This window comes from Malus sylvestris, chromosome 11, assembly GCF_916048215.2.
Source record: "Malus sylvestris chromosome 11, drMalSylv7.2, whole genome shotgun sequence".
NCBI classification, from domain to species: domain Eukaryota; kingdom Viridiplantae; phylum Streptophyta; class Magnoliopsida; order Rosales; family Rosaceae; genus Malus; species Malus sylvestris.
In genome coordinates, this window is record NC_062270.1 from 10,985,183 (window position 1) to 11,006,235 (window position 21,053).

The 21,053-nt window shown below is 34.0% G+C and overlaps 1 protein-coding gene and 1 long non-coding RNA gene across 6 annotated transcripts; one reads left to right on the plus strand and one right to left on the minus strand.

Moving 5' to 3' along the window:
• The first annotated feature begins 10,552 nt into the window (after positions 1-10,552).
• LOC126588367 (LOB domain-containing protein 1-like) lies at positions 10,553-12,371 on the plus strand. The gene is made up of 2 exons (XM_050253456.1): positions 10,553-10,936; positions 11,660-12,371. The coding sequence occupies exons 1-2, from the start codon at positions 10,661-10,663 to the stop codon at positions 12,020-12,022; spliced, it is 639 nt and encodes a 212-aa protein (XP_050109413.1). The 5' UTR covers positions 10,553-10,660; the 3' UTR covers positions 12,023-12,371.
• Positions 12,372-16,861: 4,490 nt separating this feature from the next.
• On the minus strand, positions 16,862-20,318 carry LOC126590807 (uncharacterized). 5 transcript variants are annotated; one of them, XR_007612161.1, is made up of 5 exons: positions 19,942-20,318; positions 19,709-19,852; positions 19,280-19,520; positions 18,757-19,178; positions 16,862-17,512 (listed from the first exon to the last, which is right to left on the minus strand). It is a non-coding gene; the product is annotated as an uncharacterized LOC126590807 (long non-coding RNA). The 5 variants fall into 5 exon arrangements; XR_007612163.1 differs by lacking the exon at positions 16,862-17,512 and having other exon boundaries at positions 17,961-18,840; positions 19,102-19,178; positions 19,942-20,309; XR_007612162.1 differs by lacking the exon at positions 16,862-17,512 and having other exon boundaries at positions 17,961-19,178; positions 19,280-19,348; positions 19,439-19,520; positions 19,942-20,303.
• Between the last annotated feature and the right edge of the window lie 735 nt (positions 20,319-21,053).

The window sequence follows — 21,053 nt, forward strand, 5'->3', positions numbered from 1 at the left end:
TATCATTGTCATATAATCATATGCATAGCTTATGAGTTGGTTTCGGTGTCACAAGGTGAAGAGCTCAGGAGGAGCTGCCATTTCGTGAAGACCGAAGGAATCCATCTTGTGTATAGCAAGGTTACACAAAGGTAAAGCTGCTCCGTAGACTAGATTTAGGAATTGAACTTTGCGTGGTACTTTGTAAGAATCTTGTTTATACTAGTGGATTTGACTCAGTAGAGAGTCTTTGGTTTTTCAATCCAGATGTGGGTTTTTTCGGCCAAAAAAATATTGTGTTCAAAGTTATTTATAGTGTTACATATCTCACATACATATACATGCTACATGTATCTTTTGACTATTTAATTGTATGTGTTCACAATCATGTTCACTTGACACATTAATAACTTAGACCGATATGAGGCTTTACTGATTAGGATAGCTTATGGTAATTGAAATTGGTTATTAAATCTTTGATTTATTGACTAACAAATATGTCTTAGTTGAATGGTAGGCTTGACTAGTCAATCCAGCAGATTATTATTTTTATATATAAGATATTCTGCCTAGTACCAATTTCAAATTCAATTATATATAAGAATCTTGGAGTAGGACTTCCCAATAAAGTCAGAAAGGTCCTCAAACCAAACTAAATCATTGCTAGCAGAAAGACCAAAACTTTGCAAGATGATCTATAACACTATTACAACTTTGTGGGACATCAATAAAATTAAGAGAAATGCTAAGGGTTCTATGGACTCTATACCACCTCACAATTTAACGTCATTCTCGTACGAACATTATCAAAATTATGACAAAAGCATGAAGTGGCAGAAAGTCTATAAAAAGTCTTACTTTTGAGAGAGTTACCTTATATTTCTCGCAAAACTAATACTCGCCATAATGGCAGCAAGAGCTTGATGGGATAAGCACTCGATCTATAACTAGTTTTTAAAGATTTTATCGAAAATTAACATCAATACCATACACAAATTAATTTGTAAGAAAAAAACACAGTTGGCTTTCTATAAATAACTCTCGTTTGATAATATACATGCATTTTTCTAATAAAGATGAGACTCACGTGTATTGATGAATCTTATATTTATTAAGATATAGTACAAATATATCGTAAGGGCAGCACTATTTTTTAAATTAGTAGGTTTAAAAGATATTCTAGGAGGTAAGCAGTTGAACGGGTCCCCACCACTCCACTTCAAATCACACCACCAAATTGGGGTAGAGGTGACGGTGGGCTCCGATCGGGTCGGCCATCAGCGGATAGATTGAAGAGGACTGTCTTTAATTCCTCATCCACTTTACTGGAATTGCATCGATTAGATTTGAATTTGGAGAGGAAAATTGAAGGAAAATGGAAACAAAATCATGGGAACAGGCTGGTCGTCGGTGATTTCAATGGGTTTTACTGAGGTCAGTGGCGGTGGTAGTCTGATGGCGAAGCTAGTGGTTCTCTTTTACGTCTGTGACTCATTTGCAAAAGAGGGATCGAGAGGAGCAAAGAGAGAGAGAGGAGAGAGAGAGAGGAGAGAGGAGAGAGAAAGTGGCCCCAATTTTACTTGCAATTGGAGTTAGCCGGTTTCCCCTAATTCCCAAGTTGTTAACTTTTGCCAACCGTTCGATTGGACAAGAATCAATCCAAGCCGTTGGATTGTCGTAGCATGCATTGATCTATATCGCTCAATGTTTTAAAAAATTAGTATTGAGACTGGCCTAGGCGCTGATGGGCTTATCAAGAAAACGCCTCTGCCCAGAAGAAGTGAGCTATAGACTAATTTAAGTACTGGTTGGTACTGATGTGCTTTTATAAAAAGTAGGTATAAAAAAAATTAACTTAAAAAAGATGTTTGATAAACATTTAAAAAAAACTTTTTTTCACAGATTTGAGTGAAAAATGTGCTTGTGTATGATTTCTTGTTAAACGTTGGATTATATGTTTATGATAAAGTTTGTAAATATTTTTCTTTTAAAAATAAAGTATATTTAGTAATTCACCTTTATTTGTTAATAAGATTAAATTAATGACACATATAGTATTATACCATTTTTTGGTCATTTCACACAGTCACAGCTGTTTTACATAAAAGTTTACCAAACACTATAATACTTTTTTTTTTCCCAAAAGAATTTTTACAGAAAAATTTACTAAGCACTCTGCTGCTTTATTTCACAGCTGCTTATTATCACAGTACAGTAGAATCATTTTTTTTTTCAAAGCACAGTAATACCAAATCAGCCTAAGTGCTTGAGGTGATAACCTAGACGTTTGAATTATTACTATTATTTTTTAAAAACAGTCCAAACCCAAAATGACGTCATTTTATGTAGGATTTTTTTTTTAAAATTTTATTATAAAATTCATGTTAATTTTATGTTTCTAATTTAGTTTCTATTAGTTTATTATGACTGTATGATGTGAATTAGAGAAATAATAGCCAAATATTTGATTGTTTGGAATGCTTACTTGATTGTTTTACAAAGTATTATATATATATATATATATATATATATATATATATATATATTTAAGCATTATAATAATTTTAAGTTCCGTTATTCTATTGCCTCACGTTTCAAGACTATCCATGAAATGCTTGGCTTCGCCTTTGCTTTTTGATACATTGTCGCTAAAGATTTTCGTGGTAAGGTATATTTTTGTACCATGTCACTTAATGGAAGTCAAAACAATCTTTATGAAATTGAGATTTGAGTGAGAATTATGGATGGCGGGGAGGATTGCTTTCCGCTCTGTCGTTGAGCCACCGGAACAAAAAGCACTGAGTTTTCATATTGCTTCTTACATATAACATTTTGGCCGTGTCTTTTTGTTTGATTTTGTGCATAACCAAATCTACTACCAATATTATAATATGAGACTTTGGATGCGATCTCTAGCTATGAATATTCTTTTACTAAAACCTTGTTGGTTTTCAATTTTTGATCCAAGTTCCTGAAATTAATATGATAATTTATTTCTATGTACGTTACTATATTTTTTAAATTAAAAATTTATATTTATATTTGTTTATATTAATGAGATTTTAAATATAAAAAAACCATAATTTGTGGGATTAAAAATATTAAAATATAAGGGGGCGTTTGTTTGGCCTCACTAAGTGTCACTGGACTAGACTGGACTAACTATTAGTTCAGTCCTGTGTTTGATATCACACGGGACTAGTGTTAATGAGACTAGCCCGGACTCGCCTAGACTAAAGGCATCGCTAAACGTTCTTAGCGGGAGTCCTCGAAAACCATGGGACAAGCCAAGAACTGTCTCTCTCCACTCTCTGTTTCACTCTCTCCGACTCTCTCCCTCTCTCCTTGCCCAGAACGCAGAATCATGAGACCTCATATCTGCTTTTCCTGTGCACATCTCGAGTTTATCTCCGAGCTCGCTGTCGAAAGGCAGTGCTTGTCTTTTGTTCAGATCCTCGGCTTCCTCAACTCCCAATATCACTCTTGACCATCACCTTCATCCTCCGGGACATCGTCGGCAAACTCCATGATGCCAGCCAAAACCCAGAAACAAAAAATACCAATATGCCAAAACCTAAATGAAATTCAGAAACTTGTGAAAAATCCAGAAAAAAAAAAAAAACCCCCCCCAAATGACAAATCAGAAGCTTTTTTTTTAGAATGAATGAAAAAGAATGGAATTTGATGATAAGGGAGAAAGTGGTGAAAAAGAATAGAATTTGGTGATGAGGGAGAAAGTAAAAAGAGTCAGAAATGCAGTTGGACGGGAAGGAGAAAACAATGGAGAGCATTCTAGAGAGAGGGTGTTCTAGAAAGGTAAAAGAAAAAAAGAAAAAGAAAAAAAATGTAAAAGATAGAATTAAATATTATTATTTTAGTTCTTAATCCGATACTACACCAAACGCTTAGTCTAATCTAAGCCAGTCTAGCTTAGTTCCTAAAGTTAGTCCAGTCCGAATTAGTTCGGTGCAACAAATGCACCCTAAATATACTATTGTGTGTGTGTGTGTGTATAAACATGGGTACATTCATGAAAATTAACCAAAAAATTATTGTATCAAAACATGGGTACATTCTTCAAAATCACAAAAAAAAAAAAAAAAAAAGATATTAGGCTTAATAACATTAGTAAATTTCTTCGATTAAACTTAACATGGATACATTCTCAAATCAAAGAAAAAAGAATGTACTCATATAAGTTTAAAAATGGATTAGAAAAAAATTGAATAGATTTTATATAAAAAAAAAAAGGGTACATTTTACATATAACAAATTGGTATATTTAAGAATGAGTACATTTTAGGATTAAAAATTTGAAAAAAAATTACATGAATGGGTACATATAATTAGCATGGGTACATTTAGCAAAAATAAAAATGGGTACAAATAAATAAAAAAATATATGGGTACAAATACAAATAAAACTTCAAAGAATATGGGCACAAAAAGAAATTAATATATGGGTACAAATTAAAACTGAAAAGAAAATTGGTACAAATTAAAAGAGGATTGCAAATTAAAAATGGGTACAAACTAAAAATAAAAACATATGATAAAAAATTTAGCCATAAATATAAATATACTAATTGTAGCATTTTTAACATTAAATGAATATATTTAGAAATAAAAAATATTTTATTATTGAAATAATTAATGATGTTACCTTGATCAAAAAATTGAAAAGAAATAAGATTTTAATCAATGGAGTAGCAAAAGTAAAGATGAGAACCTAATTTCTCCTTTACATAATTACCATTTTGAGGGATAAATACTTACTCTTGTTATTCAGTGTATGTATCTTATATGTTGCATAGCATGCATGCTGATGTGGTGTATCAAATTTACACAAATTATATTTCGTGTGAAATATGATATAATGTATCAGCTCGTCGCGCATTGTACCAGATACATACGCAATACTTTTTTCATTCTTAAGATTATGGCAATCAAAATGATATCCTTAAACTCCTCTCATACATTTGACAAAAGAGTAAACTGTCATTTAACCCCCTGAACTATCACGTGAGTTTCAATTTCCCCCCTGAACTATTTTTTCAGCCAATTGACCCCCTAAACTATGTTAAAGTGGCCAATTAACCCCCTCCCGTTAAGTATCTTTAACTCCATCCAATTTTCTGTTAGAAAGTGTCATGTGCTTGGCACATGACCACCTTTTAACATTTTATGTCTAAATCTTTACAAAGAAAACATATAAAACAAATATTAAAAAAAAAAACATACAAACCCTAAACTAAATCATTCAAAATAATAGAAAAGGTAAGGCTTTTTATATTAACACCCCATAAAATGTTGAATGCACCCCATATTAAAATTTAATATTAAATGACTTATTTATGTAATGACAATTTTGACCTTATTAGGTTTAAAAAAAAATTATAAATACACCCCAAATCACTTTTAGCGTATTATTTATCTTCTCAACTATCAAAACCCTCTCATCCTCCATTGTTGAACAAAACCCTAACCAATGAAATTACAAACATGTTGATTGAGAAAAATTGTTTTTGACGAATGAAACACGAAATCGATGTTTTTGAAGCTTCACATGAGGTAAGACTTCACATTTTTCATTGTTTTAGTGATTTCGATGACATCGATAATTATTTAATCTTGCGTTAGCTGCATTATTTAAACTTATATATTCATATTCATATTCATCTTTTAGGGTTCATATTGAAAAATAATGCAGCAAACGCAAGATTAAATAATTATCGATGTCATCGAAATCACTAAAACAATGAAAAATGTGAAGTCTTACCTCATGTGAAGCTTCAGAAACATCGATTTCGTGTTTCATTCGTCAAAAACAATTTTTCTCAATCAACATGTTTGTAGTTTCATTGGTTAGGATTTTGTTCAACAATGGAGGATGAGAGGGTTTTGATAGTTGAGAAGATAAATAATACGCTAAAAGTGATTTGGGGTGTATTTATAATTTTTTTTTTAAAAACCTAATAAGGTCAAAATTGTCATTGCATAGTGGAGTAAATAAGTCATTTAATATTAAATTTTAATATGGGGTGCATTCAACATTTTGTGGGATGTTAATATAAAAAGCCTTACCTTTTCTATTATTTTAAATGATTAAGTTTAGGGTTTGTAAGTTTTTTTTTTTTAATATTTGTTTTATATGTTTTCTTTGTAAAGATTTAGACATAAAATGTAAAAAGGTGGTCATGTGCCAAGCACATGACACTTTTTAACAGAAAATTGGATGGAGTTAAAGATACTTAACGGTAGGGGGTTAATTGGCCACTTTAACATAGTTTAGGGGGTCAATTGGCTAAAAAAATAGTTCAGGGTGGAAATTGAAACTCACGTGATAGTTCAGGGGGTTAAATGACAGTTTACTCTTTGACAAAATTATGTAGTAGCTAGCATGCGTCCATTATCTTAGCAGAAGAAAACGATATGCCAATGATCAACGCTGAATATTCATTGTTTCATAAATTTATGGGAGGAAAAATCGAACCTGCTTACGTTTACAGTTTGCATGGGCTTAATGCCAGCTTAATATGAACTCAATTGTTTCCATCCGGACTTTGTCATTGTTTCCATCCGGACTTTGTGTGGCAGTTCAGATGGCTAGCAAACTATATAAAAGTACATGTTGGAATATGTTAAGGGTCCACACGCATAAGACTCTTGAAGAGAAAAAAATAAATATAGTGGTTAGTGGGGTGAGGTGGAGATGGAGATGGATGAAAGGAAACACAAGTCCAACTGCTTCCACTGCAAAGTAGAAGATTAAGAACTGGCAGACTGATGAGTCACTTAAATATAACTATTTGAGAACCGTAAAAAGAATCTAATTATTTGGTTAAGAAAGGAATTATGCTAACTTAAAATGACTATTTATATCTCGTAGATGAAGAGACCACAATCGTCAATGGCAGCTTAAGACTTTAGATTACGAGAGTTTTTCTCACTTCATGCGTGCAACGAGCTGACCGGCTCCCTACCAACCATACCCAACCCTATCTCTATTCCTTTCTTCAAACTTAAATAATACCCTTTCCTAAAGAGACATTTTATCAACCAACTTACTCCTTTTTATTGGAATTATAATTGCGCGCATATTCGCTCAAAATTAGTAAAACCCTATCTCTATTCCTTTCTTCAAACTTAAATAATGCCCTTTCCTAAAGAGACATATTATCAACCAACTTACTCCTTTTTATTGGAATTATAATTGCGAAAATATTCGCTCAAAAAAAAAAGAAAAGAGTTATTGAGATAGGGTGTTGAGTTTACACTCATGCGTAGTTCGAAACTTCACTCTATTCTAAATTATTGTAATAGTTTTGAATCATTCATTCCCCGTAATAATAATAAAAAGAGTTATTGAGATAAGTTGATTACAATGTGGGTTCACTGCTTCATATACTGATTATATTAGTGATTGCTTCTTTTACACTTACGAAACTTGAGCAAGACTCAAACGTTACTCGTGTTTACGTGAAAGAATATAAAAAAAACACACATTACTTACATATTTTTGAGGTTTATGAGCACTTAATGAGCTACATCGGGATACTTGGGTCGTTCTCAACAAGATGAGTAGGTCATTAGGCGGTGGTTAGAGAAGTAGAAGTTAGCACTGTCTCAGTGTATTCATCAGGCACAATCACTCACCAAATAAACTCTACTTTTTTTAACTAGTTTATCTTCATCTCTGCCACATGTCACCCTGGAAAAAGCTAAATGATAATTAGTTCAAGTGTGGACCATCTCGATATAGGTTTTGGTTAACCACAATTTGTAATTTTATATGCTAGACAAGAAAGGAAAAACTGCAGGTTTTGTAATAAGCTTGTTCCCTCTTTCTCATATATAGTTTTTAGTGAAAATCGAGAGCAATTTATATGTAACAGGTTTATCGTTATGTGACGTTCTAATTCAATAATACATTGTCATGTCGAGAAAAACTTGTACATAGTAATGTATTATTGGATAGAGGATATTATTTGTTGGTGAACCCATTTCATGTAAGGCCTCTTTGTGAAAGTCATATTGTACGTTAGAATAATGTGAATCGTGAAAAAAAAAAAAAACTGTTAGTGATGGTAGCCTAGCCAGCGTTTATCATGTCAAATAAAAAACTATATATCACTACCATTCAAACCTATTTATTTATTTATTTATTTAATTTTTTTTTGAAAATATGACTTATTTGTGTATTGTATAATTTTCTTTGAAATGACAGTACCATATAGTATATACGGCTGACGTCCAAGAAAATGGGAGGAGCAGAAAGGGGGGGGACCAAGTTTTCCCATTAGAAAAAATTGAAATTGAAAAGGTAGGCAATAATCAAAGAATTTGTTGAGATAGAACAAAAATTCAAAAATTCCTGTGAGACTATTTTGGCTAAGGAGAAAATCCTTCCATCGGAGAGAAGAGCTTGATTTAGACTTTGATTTAGACCTTGAATATATATAGTTCCTCTACAAATTACGCGGCTTAAGTTAATTCCAATATTTCTGCATCTGTGAGGATTTAATCTCTGACATCTGAGTTTAAAATTCATCTCACGTCTCTTACTTGTTCCTTAATCGCTGGCCATCTACTTATGCAAGTAAAAACAAGAAAAAAAAATCAAAGCCATTGAAGATCAGACATCAATTAAACCTCAAAATATGTACATTCATCCACAAACTACACTTCTTAATAAATTTCCAAAATTTTTGTATCGGTGAGAATTTTATTTATGGCGTTTGAGTTTAAAGCACGTTCCCCCGCCTCTTACGTATTCCTTAAATTTGAGCTCGACCAGGTAAAGAAAAGTAGATATTAAAGCTAAAATTCTAGAAACACTAGCTAGTTTGGAAGAAAAGTTGCATGTGAAAACAACGGCCGTCGGCAAGAAGAGCGGACAATCCTAGTCCGGGAGATGGCTTTAGAAATAAAAAAACCTCTTTTTTATTTTTAGTACAAAGAAATATTTGCACTGGGGAGGGGAGAGTTTGGTTAAGCCACACAATAGGTAACCTAATTTAGTATCGAATTCACCATCTACGAGATTCAAATCTAAGATTTTTTACTTACAAATGAAGAGAAATATCACCATATCGTAATACTAAGTGACATAAATAAAAAGCCTCTTTACTTCTTTTTTCCTATTTTTGTTGACATGATTTTCATTCTGTATTATTTCTTAATCTTAATTTGTTCTGTAAACATTTGACTAAACCCAACAGCCCAATATTTTAATTAACAAAAAAATAAAGTGAAATTTGATTCACTTTATTACTAAACAATTTTAGCACTAAAGAAGGCTTTTGGTGCTTAGCACTGAAGATTTAGTGTGTAAATGCAAAAAATACAAGATCAATTTTAAGTTAATTATTTCTTAAAATACTAATATGTCTGAAGGACTTTGGAGGTTATTGAATTGTTTGTATGCGGCAAATTTTGATTTTTAAACTTTACACTTGTACCACAATAAACTGGGGTTTTTTTTAGAGTAACTCCACCTTTAAAAAATGAGCTAGCTCAAAGTCCATTTAATCCACCCAAATGAATAGTAATTGACTCCAATGAACAATAATTGGCCAAGTGCATCTCCATCTCTACAAAATGAGCTGAGCAAGAGTCTAGTCAATTCGTATTAAAATATTATTAATTTTGTTATAAAATAATAAAAAAATAAGTTTATTTTTAATTTCGGATAAAATTTTTAACCAATCCTGTCAAGCTACATATCATTTTTTGAAAGTACAACTTTTGTGAAAGATGGTTAGGTATATATATATATATATATATCTTTTTTTTATGTATTTTTAAATAATTTTAAATAAATTTTTATTAAGTTAATTAATCTGGACCGTTGGATTTAAAAAAAAAATGAAATCCAACAGCCCAAAAGTGGACATGTGGTCCACACTAAGATTCTGACATTTTCTTTTGTTAATGCTGGAATGCGCGCGTGTATCCCACGCGCCAGTGGCAAAAATAAGAAATTGACATGACTGACGTCAGCCTAGCGTCATGTAGGTCGGTCTCTTGCTCAGTCCATTATGTGCTGAGCTCAAAGCTGGCCTCTGCTTTGGGCCATCCTATTGGGTGGGGAGGAGTGGGTTTTTGGGGGGGAGGGGGGCTAGCCTAAAAAATAGACTTTGGATTAGCACATTTGTTAGGGATGGAAGTGCTCTTAGAGAGGATGAGATTTTCAAACTTGCACACGAGTATTTTCCTCCAAATAATCCAAAAGCAAACAAAAAGTAGTTTACTTTTTGCACTATTAGATTTATGTTCAATTACAATCTCTTAGAACATGTTGATTCCATATATTTACTTGTCAGTTTATTTCAATGTTCATTAAACAATCTGTTAAATCAATCGCGAGACAAATATGAAATTTACCTTTTTAATGACGTAGCACATAAACCTAACTGCTTAATTAGAAATAAAAATTTGATTCTTTCATTATATTGGCAGCAGAAACCGCAGCCTAATTAAATACAATAATATTCAACAGCTGACGTCATATGATACATCATTACCCAGCTTCACTTTCCTATTTATACCCTCACTTTGTGCTTCAAGCAAACCCCACCTCACCTCAGCTCACCTCAGCTCACTCACTCTCTCTCTCTCTCTCTCTCTCTCTCACTCAGCATATACCAAGTCCAAACCAAAGCTTCAAGCTTGAGCTGCAATGGAGTGCAGTACTGAAACAATGAACACAAATTACACAACCACTTCATCAACTATGTCTCAATCTCCTCCTTCTTCTTCACCATCGTCTCCTCCAACCCCAACTCCCACTCCATCTCCACCAGTTGTTATAAGTCCTTGTGCTGCATGCAAGATTTTGAGGAGAAGATGTGCAGACAAGTGCGTTTTGGCCCCTTACTTTCCTCCCTCTGAGCCAGTCAAGTTTACTATAGCTCATCGTGTCTTTGGGGCAAGCAATATTATCAAGTTCTTGCAGGTACTTTTCTTCATCATGTCCAAAAACAAGAGTAGTGGTCAAAGTAGGTCTAAGACCTTGGGATTTGAAATATTTTCAAAATACGGAAGGGTTCAAACTCTCGTTTTACTGTTAGACTGTAAATTTAGATATAAATTATTCTTATTTAAATATGTAATTTATATTTACAATATGACAACGTAAACATATTATATGTCATTTTTCTTGAAATACTATTATGTTAGTTTGCATCCATATTTGAAAAGTCTAGGGGTTGTTCACACACATACATAGACACTAGAAATAAATACGCAGACGTACCAAATCTTTAGGCCTAATAGTGCTTTATCAGGGAAATCAACTACTCTGACTAATTATTCTGATAGCAACCTAACAAGGAAGAAAAAACTGCCAAAAGAAAGAATTTCACAATTAACAACAAATCAATATTCTAAATCTCGCTATTCTTTTAACGTTTTGAGGTGTAGGAAATCTTTAGCATATGACAACTAAATCCAAGGGGTTGTGTTTTTATGAGAGCAGTCGGATGGTATACGTGATCTGGCTGCTCTTATACAAGTTTTTCTTTATGAGGTGGATCATGTATTGTCCCACATTATCATGAATCTCACCTCATACAAGAGAGTTGAGAAAAAAGTTATTTATTTATTAGATTTGTGGATACCCCATTTTTAATTGTAAACATATGTATAAACTAAAAGGAGCATGCAATTTTTTTAACAGGAACTTCCAGAATCTCAAAGAGCCGATGCAGTGAGCAGCATGGTTTATGAGGCAAGTGCAAGAATTAGAGACCCAGTTTATGGTTGTGCTGGAGCAATCTGCCACCTGCAGAAGCAAGTGAATGAGCTGCAGGCACAACTGGCCAAGGCACAGGCTGAGCTTGTCAACATGCAATGCCAGCAAGCCAACCTTGTGGCTCTGATTTGGGAAATGTCACACCCTAATTCCGAGCAAGGATCTCCTCCACAATCACTTGATGACAACTTCGTCGCCACCAATCCTCACGGCGGCAACCAGACCAACTTAGGCTTCCTTGATGATTCCACCACTCTAGGCTCATTGTGGGAACCACTTTGGACATGAATATCTAGAGAAAAAAAAAATATTAATAATTATATATCCATAGCAACAAAAAAAAAAAAAGTTTCTATGAATCTAATGAAATTCTCCCAAGGAGAAGTTGAAGAAATTCTCCCAAGGAGAAGTTGAAGGATAATAATAATTAATTAATTGGGTAGCTCTAGTAGGAATTAAGTAGTGGAGAGATCCACAGTGTTTGAACAAAAGGGAGGGAAATCCCAAGTTGGGATTGATCTAATCACTTTTGTTTAAGCTTGTTGGAGGCAAAGTAGCTAGGTGGGTCTTTTGCTTTTAGTCCGTATGTAATCTTTTCCGTATTGGAGAGAAAAATGAAAATTATGTTTTAAGTCCATTTGTATGCTGATCTTATTAGTGAATTTAAGTTTTAACCAACTTTTCGGTCACCTACTATAATCACTTAAAATTTGGTCACCTACTATAATCACTTAAAATTTGATGCTTTTGAGGTTTGACCATCTTTCTCTATAGCAACTTTTAAGCCCACAAACCTTGTTTTGCAACTGTAAACGGGAATTTTCTACGACATATGAAACAATAACACGTGTACGTACAAAGTAATAATTTGTATTAATAAAAGTTTAGCGTTATAATCTCTAATACAAAGTTTTGATTGTCTGATTCAATCTTTGAGGTTGTAGAATGTATGTGTAGAGTTGTTGATCTGAAGGTCGAAGTCACTTGATCTCAATTTCGTCATGGCGTAAGGATTTGGCTTGTGGTGATGAAGGAACTGGCACGTGTTTTGGTGATTGATGGTTCTTCGTGAGTATGGTAAAGAATGTAGAGAGTTTTCTGAGTGTGTAAAGTGTTTGGGAGTTTGAGTGTCTGAGTGTGAGAATGTGTTTCTGAGATGGGGCATTTATTTGTCTTGGAGCCTCATATTGATAGGATCTCCAAGTCTTGATTGATGCTTTGATTTGGTCTTAATTTTGGACTTGATTAATTGACGAAAGAACCAAAATTGATTTAATTTGGGCTTGATTCGTGATTTGACTTCATCAAATAATCTTTGATTTAGATCAAATAAATCAATCACAGTTCATCCTTAATTGATTTGGCCAATCTTCCCAGATTCGACATTTCATTTGTGTTAAATTTAAATTAATTAATTTACTTGATTTAAATTAATATTAATTAAAGAATTAATAAAGATAATTCCTATATTACTTTCCGCCAAATATCGACGTGTGTCACTCTTGATGACTCGTCTGGTTTTAATGAGTCACGTGTCATGTGTACGATTTGTGACACACACGGCACATGCCACGTAAGCCCTGCTATGTCGAAATTTTAATATATTGGTGAGTATTTATCACGGAAATTTACATGTCTATAACAACTTGTGTCACATCCCGGCCCAGGCCCCCACCACATCCCAGGCTCGACTCTACCGTAGCATAATATTGTCCGCTTTGGGCCCCGACCACAGACTCATGGTTTTGTTTTTGGGAACTCACACAAGAACTTCCCAGTGGGTCACCCATCATGGAATTGCTCTCGCACGAACTCGCTTAACTTCAGAGTTCCGATGGAACACGAAGCCAGTGAGCTTCTGAAATGCTAGGTAAAGATGGGAATATACATATAAGGCTTAAAGGATCCACTCCCTAGGCGATGTGGGATGTTACAATCCACCATCCTTAGGGGCCCGACGTCCTCATCAACACACTCACACCAAACGGCAGAGTGGCTCTGATACCAAATTGTCACATTCCAGCCCGGGCCCCCACCACATCCTGGGCTAGACTCCACCGTAGCACGATATTGTCCGCTTTGGGCCTCGACCACGCCCTCACGGTTTTGTTTCTAGGAACTCACACGAGAACTTCTCAATGGGTCACCCATCATGGGATTGCTCTCGCGAGAACTCGCTTAACTTTGGAGTTCCGATGGAACCCGAAGCCAGTGAGCTCCCAAAAGGCCTCATGCTAGGTAGAGATGGGAATATACATATAAGGCTTGGAGGATCCACTCCCTTGGGCGATGTGGGATGTTACAACTTGGGTCATTATATATTCAGCAACATGTCTTTTTTGTTGTTCTTGAAGAATAAAAAAGGAGGGGAGATCAAACGCACGACACCAAGTACATAGATAAATACTCATAATCACTTGAATTACAAGTTCTTTACTGCAATAACATATTTAATCAACTGATGGAATTAGAATTTTGGAATTACTTTTTAAGTTGGGAACTTTGTTCTTTTGAACATAAATTAATTCAAAATTATACATTTATCTGCACTCATTAGTGGTAAATGTAATTACGTGGAGATGGGAAATTGGTATCTAAGTTGTTCATGGAGAGGAATGATTTTGTAGCATCTGCACCAAGATTATTGTCATGTCTCTAATGCAATTTGACTCTCTAGAAAAATCCTTGAGAATAGACAGCATTTCAGCATCAGATCTGTTCCTACTTTCTAAATAGCCTCCATTGGGCAATGTGGTCCTATATATTATGGCTTTCCAATACAGATTCAAATGAAATGAAACTTGATGCATCAAACTAACAATATTGTGATATGTATATATGTGTTAGGTTGCTGCAAATAACTGATCAAATCTTCTTACTAATAAAGGCAATCGTTGAGTAATATGCAATTTGACCCCACTATTCTTGAGTTTTTCTTGATGCTAGGGCCTTCTCAGTTAGGCTTTCTTGTTTTACTTTCTCGGTTTTCTTTTTTGTGCTGCAATGTTGCATGACAATCAAGATAAAGTTAAGAAATTGTTTAGTCGTTTGATTAACGTTGTTAAATTTAAGTGCTTAAGTGAATAACATGGTGTAACTGTTAGATGGGTAAACAATTTCAGATTTGACTGATTTTTAAGAGTGATAAAAAATGAAATTGTTCGAATCATCACACAACATTATAGAATGAGAAGAGAATCGAAAAAGTAGAAAGAAAATGTTGCAATGATGCTATCCTACCTCTAAATCATAACATGTTAAAAAAAAAGGATAATGCTAGGGAGACAAACTATTTAGATCAAATTTTATAAACTATATGATGTGGTTGTTAATGATTGAATTATTACTTAAGTGTTGATTAACCTGTTTATTTCCTATTAAGATATTGATAACACATCACATGATTTACACATTTAATCTAAAAAGTTGATCGACCTACCATTACTCTAAAAAAATCCTTCAAACACATTTTGCATCCTCTATCACTATAATCAAGGGAACTTTAACGAAAAGTTTCTGATACTGTTTATTTTAATGAAAAATCACATTTTTACATTAAAAAGTCAATTTTGGTACTATTAATTTGACCCTTTATTTTGTTCTTATCGTTAAAACTCAAAGTTTTAAAGTCTTTTTCATTAGTTTTCCTTATAATCAATGATTAGTATGGATCAATCACATATTTACATTTTACTGTCCCAAACTGTGACACACAGCCAATAATTCACTAGGTGTTGTTCATATTAGTTATTACTGTCTCCCCATATGTTTGTTAAAAAGTCACATCTTCTACACTTGACCATGATGCAGAAGAATTTCATCCACAGAAAGGGGACCCCCATGGTTGTGGGTCGTTGCCGCGTGTCAATGTGTTATTCCCTCATTGATAGTAATTAGTAAAAATGGTAATCATGGCTTTGATCCCCCAAATTAAACGCGTTTTTGGACGCATAATTCAACTCATGTGCACCCCACGTGAGCTGATGATGAACCCTAACAAAAATTCTCAGCTAAGCAACAGAAGCAAACCAACCAAAGATTGTCACCTGTCGGCAACCAATTCGATGTTCTATTGGATGTCTTTTTTCCCTCTAGAGACAACATATCTATGTCTCACCCAACATGCCATTATTTTCTATGCTGGAGCGGGAACAAAGTCTGTTTTTTTTGACCCAAATTAGTACCTTAATGTAGGGGAATCAAATTAATTAACAAAACCCCAGAGCTACTTAAAATAATGAGTTCCCTAAGTCAATGCTAATCCTTCAAATTGTATTTTTCACTATGATGACAATAATTCTTCTGTACTAGCAATTTGTACGTGGTAAACTTTGTCGCACCCAACAACCAGTGGAAAAAAAAGAAGAAGAGAAGATAATAATGGATTTAGTGGTAGATAAGTTGCAATTATGTAGTTGACTAGTGGAAAAAGGTAAGGATGGTATACACTCGAGTCATCTTTGTTGAGAATTTTCCGTGTTTAGAACATTAGTCTTTGTCTTCATTGTCAGTTGTTTTTTAATTGAATATGCTAATTCTTACACGGTGTAATAGAGAAATGGAAACGAAAATGTGGTTAATTAAAATTGTTATACCCAAAAAATCCTTGAGCATCATGAGAAAAGAGAAATGACCGTGCGAATTATGAGGTGTGTTCATCTATCGTGGCTCATTTTTATGTGCACGATGAAACCCTAGCTATGACACACATAACCTGTAGTTCTATTTATAACTCATCATCTCAATATTTTAATTATTTGCTCAAGAAATTATAGATTTCATGTGGCACCATCTATTAAATCTTGATCGTAAAAAGAAGAATCTTTATCACTATAGATTATGATGGGTTTAATCAGATCAATCTACATCATTTCCCATTGGCGCCCATATGGTGGTATTAGGTGTGTACGTATTCGATTTTAAGAGGTCAGATTGCACCAATATTTGAAGTTGGAGACTGATAGAGAAGAATGATCGAACGCATTAATATTCAAATCCACATTTAGTTGCTAATATTTAGTGATTAAAGAAAGGAAAGATTGACAAACTCAAACTAAAAAGATACAGAAAGAGTCAAAATTTGTACAAGTCTTATCCACATCGTTTGAAAAATGCATTGCCAAAACAACTGCTACTGAAGAGAATGTTGCAATGTGAAATGTGCATATATATACATATAATTAATGAATAAAGACCCCAAAAGGAGAGAGCATCAACAATGCACCAATATTTGTCTTTATCTCTCTCGTTATAAAGACAAAATATGCTTCATTGTCACGAGTGCAAATGCATTCATGTTTCTATATGTACACGTGTGTGTGTACAAGTCAATTGACTTGGAGTACAAGTAATCCCGAGCCCACATGTATTTACAAAATCTAGCCTATGAGAATCCTAAAAGGATTTTCCTACACTAACACTATCTCTCTTCCTCTTCTCCCATGCAAAGAGAGAAAAGTGATATAGACACGAGTAAAAGATAAAGATAAAGAAGTGGCTACGTTGCGTCCGTAACCCGAAAGTTGTACATCTAAAACTCTCCTTTCTATTCTCATTCTCTAGCTTTTTGAGTCTTGTGGTTACACCTTTTCTGCGGTGTGCATGCGCATAGGTAGCCACTCTCTGAGTTTTGCAGTCATTTGAGGCTTTTGAGCCTTCTTTTCTCACCTCAGTAGTTAAAGGTGACAAGTGTTCAGACCCAAAAAAAGGGTTAAGGTGATAAAGTGTCGAGATCCCCGACGTTATTGCAAATTATGTTGATTAGCAAACATCGTATGGCTGGTGGGCGTCGTTGGGATTTGGCCGTCATTCCATGAGACATAAAAAAATTGGGCTTAGTTTCACCATAAAATTACTTAAAAATATAGAGAGTAATTTAGTTTACTTATAAGCTCATGAAATATCATTTCTTCAATTAATGTGAAATTCTTCTCAACATGTCATCTTACGTATGACGAATTTTTAAACCTAACACGTGTGCAACACAACTGACACTACTAGAAATTTGGCTAAAAGACACCATTTTCATTGGTATCTATTGTCAATTGTGGATACTTTCATTGGTGGCAAACCTAAATGGCCACCAAGCAGCCACTAAATTAGAGATGGTGTCCTATGTAGAGGACTCTATTGTTACAAACACCACCAATTAGATAACGGTGGCACAATGAATAGTTATACCTTTGAAATATTATATAATTTTTATACATCGGTGGCCATGTTGCAATATGTTTTTTTTAAGGTCCATTAATATGGGCACCCAAATATATATATAGTTAATAGACTACATAGAATTGCAGTTTTGCTGTAGTCTTCCATAACTAATCACATATTCAAAAAAATTAGGTCTAAAACTAATGAGCTATACTAAAAAATATGAAACTATCCGTCAAAAGTATGAAACAGGCACCAAATTTGAAGGAAATTGCCACTTAAAAGACTTCACATTCTCTTGAACACCTCCAAACATGTTTTTTAAGAGTGACATGCTCCTCGTAATGCTTGAGCTCAGTAATTGCAATCTCTACTTGCAAACACATAAGCACATGGATCAAATGACTAAAATACACACAAAAGTATGCCTTTACAATTTTATTGTTTCCTACAACATGCATAAAAAGCATATACTTGCAAGTATGAATCTTTAACATTCCACACGAAAAACTGATGTGGCAAGTAGATCTTTTCAACAGATAAATTCATGAGTCTCAACATTTCACAAGTGATATACTTGTGAGTAGATAAATTTTCAATCAGTGGATATGGTTATCAATTATGACATCACAAAAACATTCTAAGGGTAAGACTCACTGTTTTGAACTAGTGGCTTGATGTTATCAATTTACATCAAAGTGAACCATTTATCTAATTTTTGGGTCTTAGTATATTACAAATTCAACATCAACACAAGCACCAACAAATTTCAATTTGTTTTCATTTGTTTTTATTCCTTTTTGTTCAATCCAATCAACTTCCTTGAGAAATAAAACAAAAGGTAAAGAGAGAAAGAGAGAGTTCCCAACCTGGCTCAACTTCGCCTTTGGAAACTAGGCACTGGAAATAGAGATGGACTTGGTGAATATTGATAGACTTGGTGGCTCTAAAAACTAAGTAATAAGATAAATTTGTTAAGTAATTTTATCATGCTCAGGTTTTTTTTGCTTCACAAGCTATTGTATAATCGCCCAAAATTAAAAGCAATTGAGAGCGAGATTGAGATAGAAAGACACAAATGTTACACTTTTATCGTATGAAATACAACTTGATATGTATACTCTTAACTGGAAGATTGAAAACCATGCTATAACCAAAACTGAAGAGAACAGTAATGTCACAGAATGGGGAGAAAAAGAAGGAAAAGAACATACTTTCCAACTTCACCAAGTATACTCTTAAGGTTCTCCACTTAGTGATCCTCATGTAGGTTCTCTAGCAAAACAGTGCACTATAATGCACAAATTAGATGCTTGAAGTTTTTCGAAAAATAATACTTAAAAAAATTAAGAACAAAAACTTACAAAATTAAAATCAAGATTGAAAGGGTACCTTTGGATCCCTGTTTTCAGTTAATGGAAGGGAATGAATCCGTTACACCTTCCCATTCGAACTCACAACCTACAAGAAAGAGATTTATGCTTATCTTTAGCATATTTGCCATTCAACTTGCACTTAATTCTATAAAAGAGAACAAACTTAGAACATGACAAGGAGGGAAGACTCCCTTAAGACAAATTGTTTCAGACGAGCTTTTTCATTTTTCTAAAAGAAGCAACAACTTAAATTGGAACTGCAAAAAGAAATGCCAATAGTTAGTGAAAACTATTATTATGACAGTGTGAAGAAAATGATATTTCTAAGTGCTGCAAAAGAAGCAATATTGTTATAGATAAAAAAAAAAAAAAAAGAATAACTAGAACTTACTGATCTAAAAGATTCAAGATTGGGAGCTTTAACATTAACTGTAATATCAGTTACCTTGTGGTTAAGGAGAAAATCACCTTGTTCACCTTAGTTTTTTTTAGAAGAACCTTGCCTTAGTTTCACCCACAACATTCCAAGGCTTCCGTTCTTCTCGGCCTAGGTTGAAAACAACTTAGGTTAACCTTCTTCATCCCCAATCTTTGACATGCATAGAGAAAATGGAATTCAAATTTGAAATCTAGAATCGATCCAAAAACTAAAAGTTTTTATTTTGAGAAATCACTTACAGTAGGGAACAGCCACGAGGAGATGATCATTTTTACATCTTGGATTGAGGTCCAATTCCGGCAGGCTATGCTGAAAATTGGCCGGAAAACCCACGGTCACCGTTTCTTAGATTTGAAATTCAGAAAATTCGGTTACGAATTTGTAAAAACTAACTTGAGGGTTGGAAAGAGGAAGGGAAGAGGATTCTGGAGGTATAATTTGATGGTCATTGGTGACCGGAGGACGGAGGCGCTGCTGTATGAAAAAGAAGAGGGAGAAAGAGGATACGAGAGGGAAGAAAGAGAGAATGAAGAGGGAAGCGAGCGGAGAGAATGAAGAGGAGGAGTTGGACTTTTGTGAAGGGGAGAGAAGTGAATTGTTTTTTTATTTGTTTTATTGGTGCCCAATAAATTCTATTGGTGACCCATTTAATCACAAATGCACAAGAAATTATTTTATTAAGAAATAAAGCTATTTAACAGCCACCAATCATTGGTGTCTCAATGTTGAAGGCCGCCTATATCAGTGGAATCCCATTGTAAAGACACCAAAAAATAGTAAGAGTGAGTGCTTTATATCTATGGCCACCAATTGCAAATGGTGTGCAAAAAATGGTGTCCTATAAGCATAATTCTAGTAGTGGGAGTGATGTAGAGCATATGTAGCCGTTGAGCTTCACACGCGGGACAACTTGGTTAGTTATACTTCTCAACTAAGCTTTCATTTCATGGGATGGTGTTACGACTAATTAAGTTGTGCTATCAACTGTTTTTGAAACATCGTCATTTTCAGGTCCACTATAATAGAGGAAAACTTTAAAGATTGCAGGGTATCTTGAATAGAATCATAGGTTTGTCAAACAAAGATTTTAAACCAATTTTTTGGTTACAATGCAGAAGTCAAAGAATTCAAACTAAACATTTTGCTTGAGACTAAAGGGATAAGATTGATAGACAGGAGTTGATTTCACACTCATTTTAGTTTTTCATAATAGTTTATTTATGACAATCAAATTTTTTTGAGAGAAATATGATATTTGATATTCATTGCAAACAAAGCAATACAAGGACAAATTGACAACAAACTGAGGATAGTGTGCATATTGGGTCTCGATAAAACCTTGTCGGAGAAC

What these genes read in the sequence shown, in the direction of transcription:
- LOC126588367 (XM_050253456.1), top strand. Translation starts at nt 10,661, where the DNA reads ATGGAGTGCAGTACTGAAACAATGAACACAAATTACACAACCACTTCA. An exon ending in ATATTATCAAGTTCTTGCAG is followed by an intron (nt 10,937 to 11,659) that starts GTACTTTTCTTC and finishes TTTTTTTAACAG; the next exon opens with GAACTTCCAGAATCTCAAAG.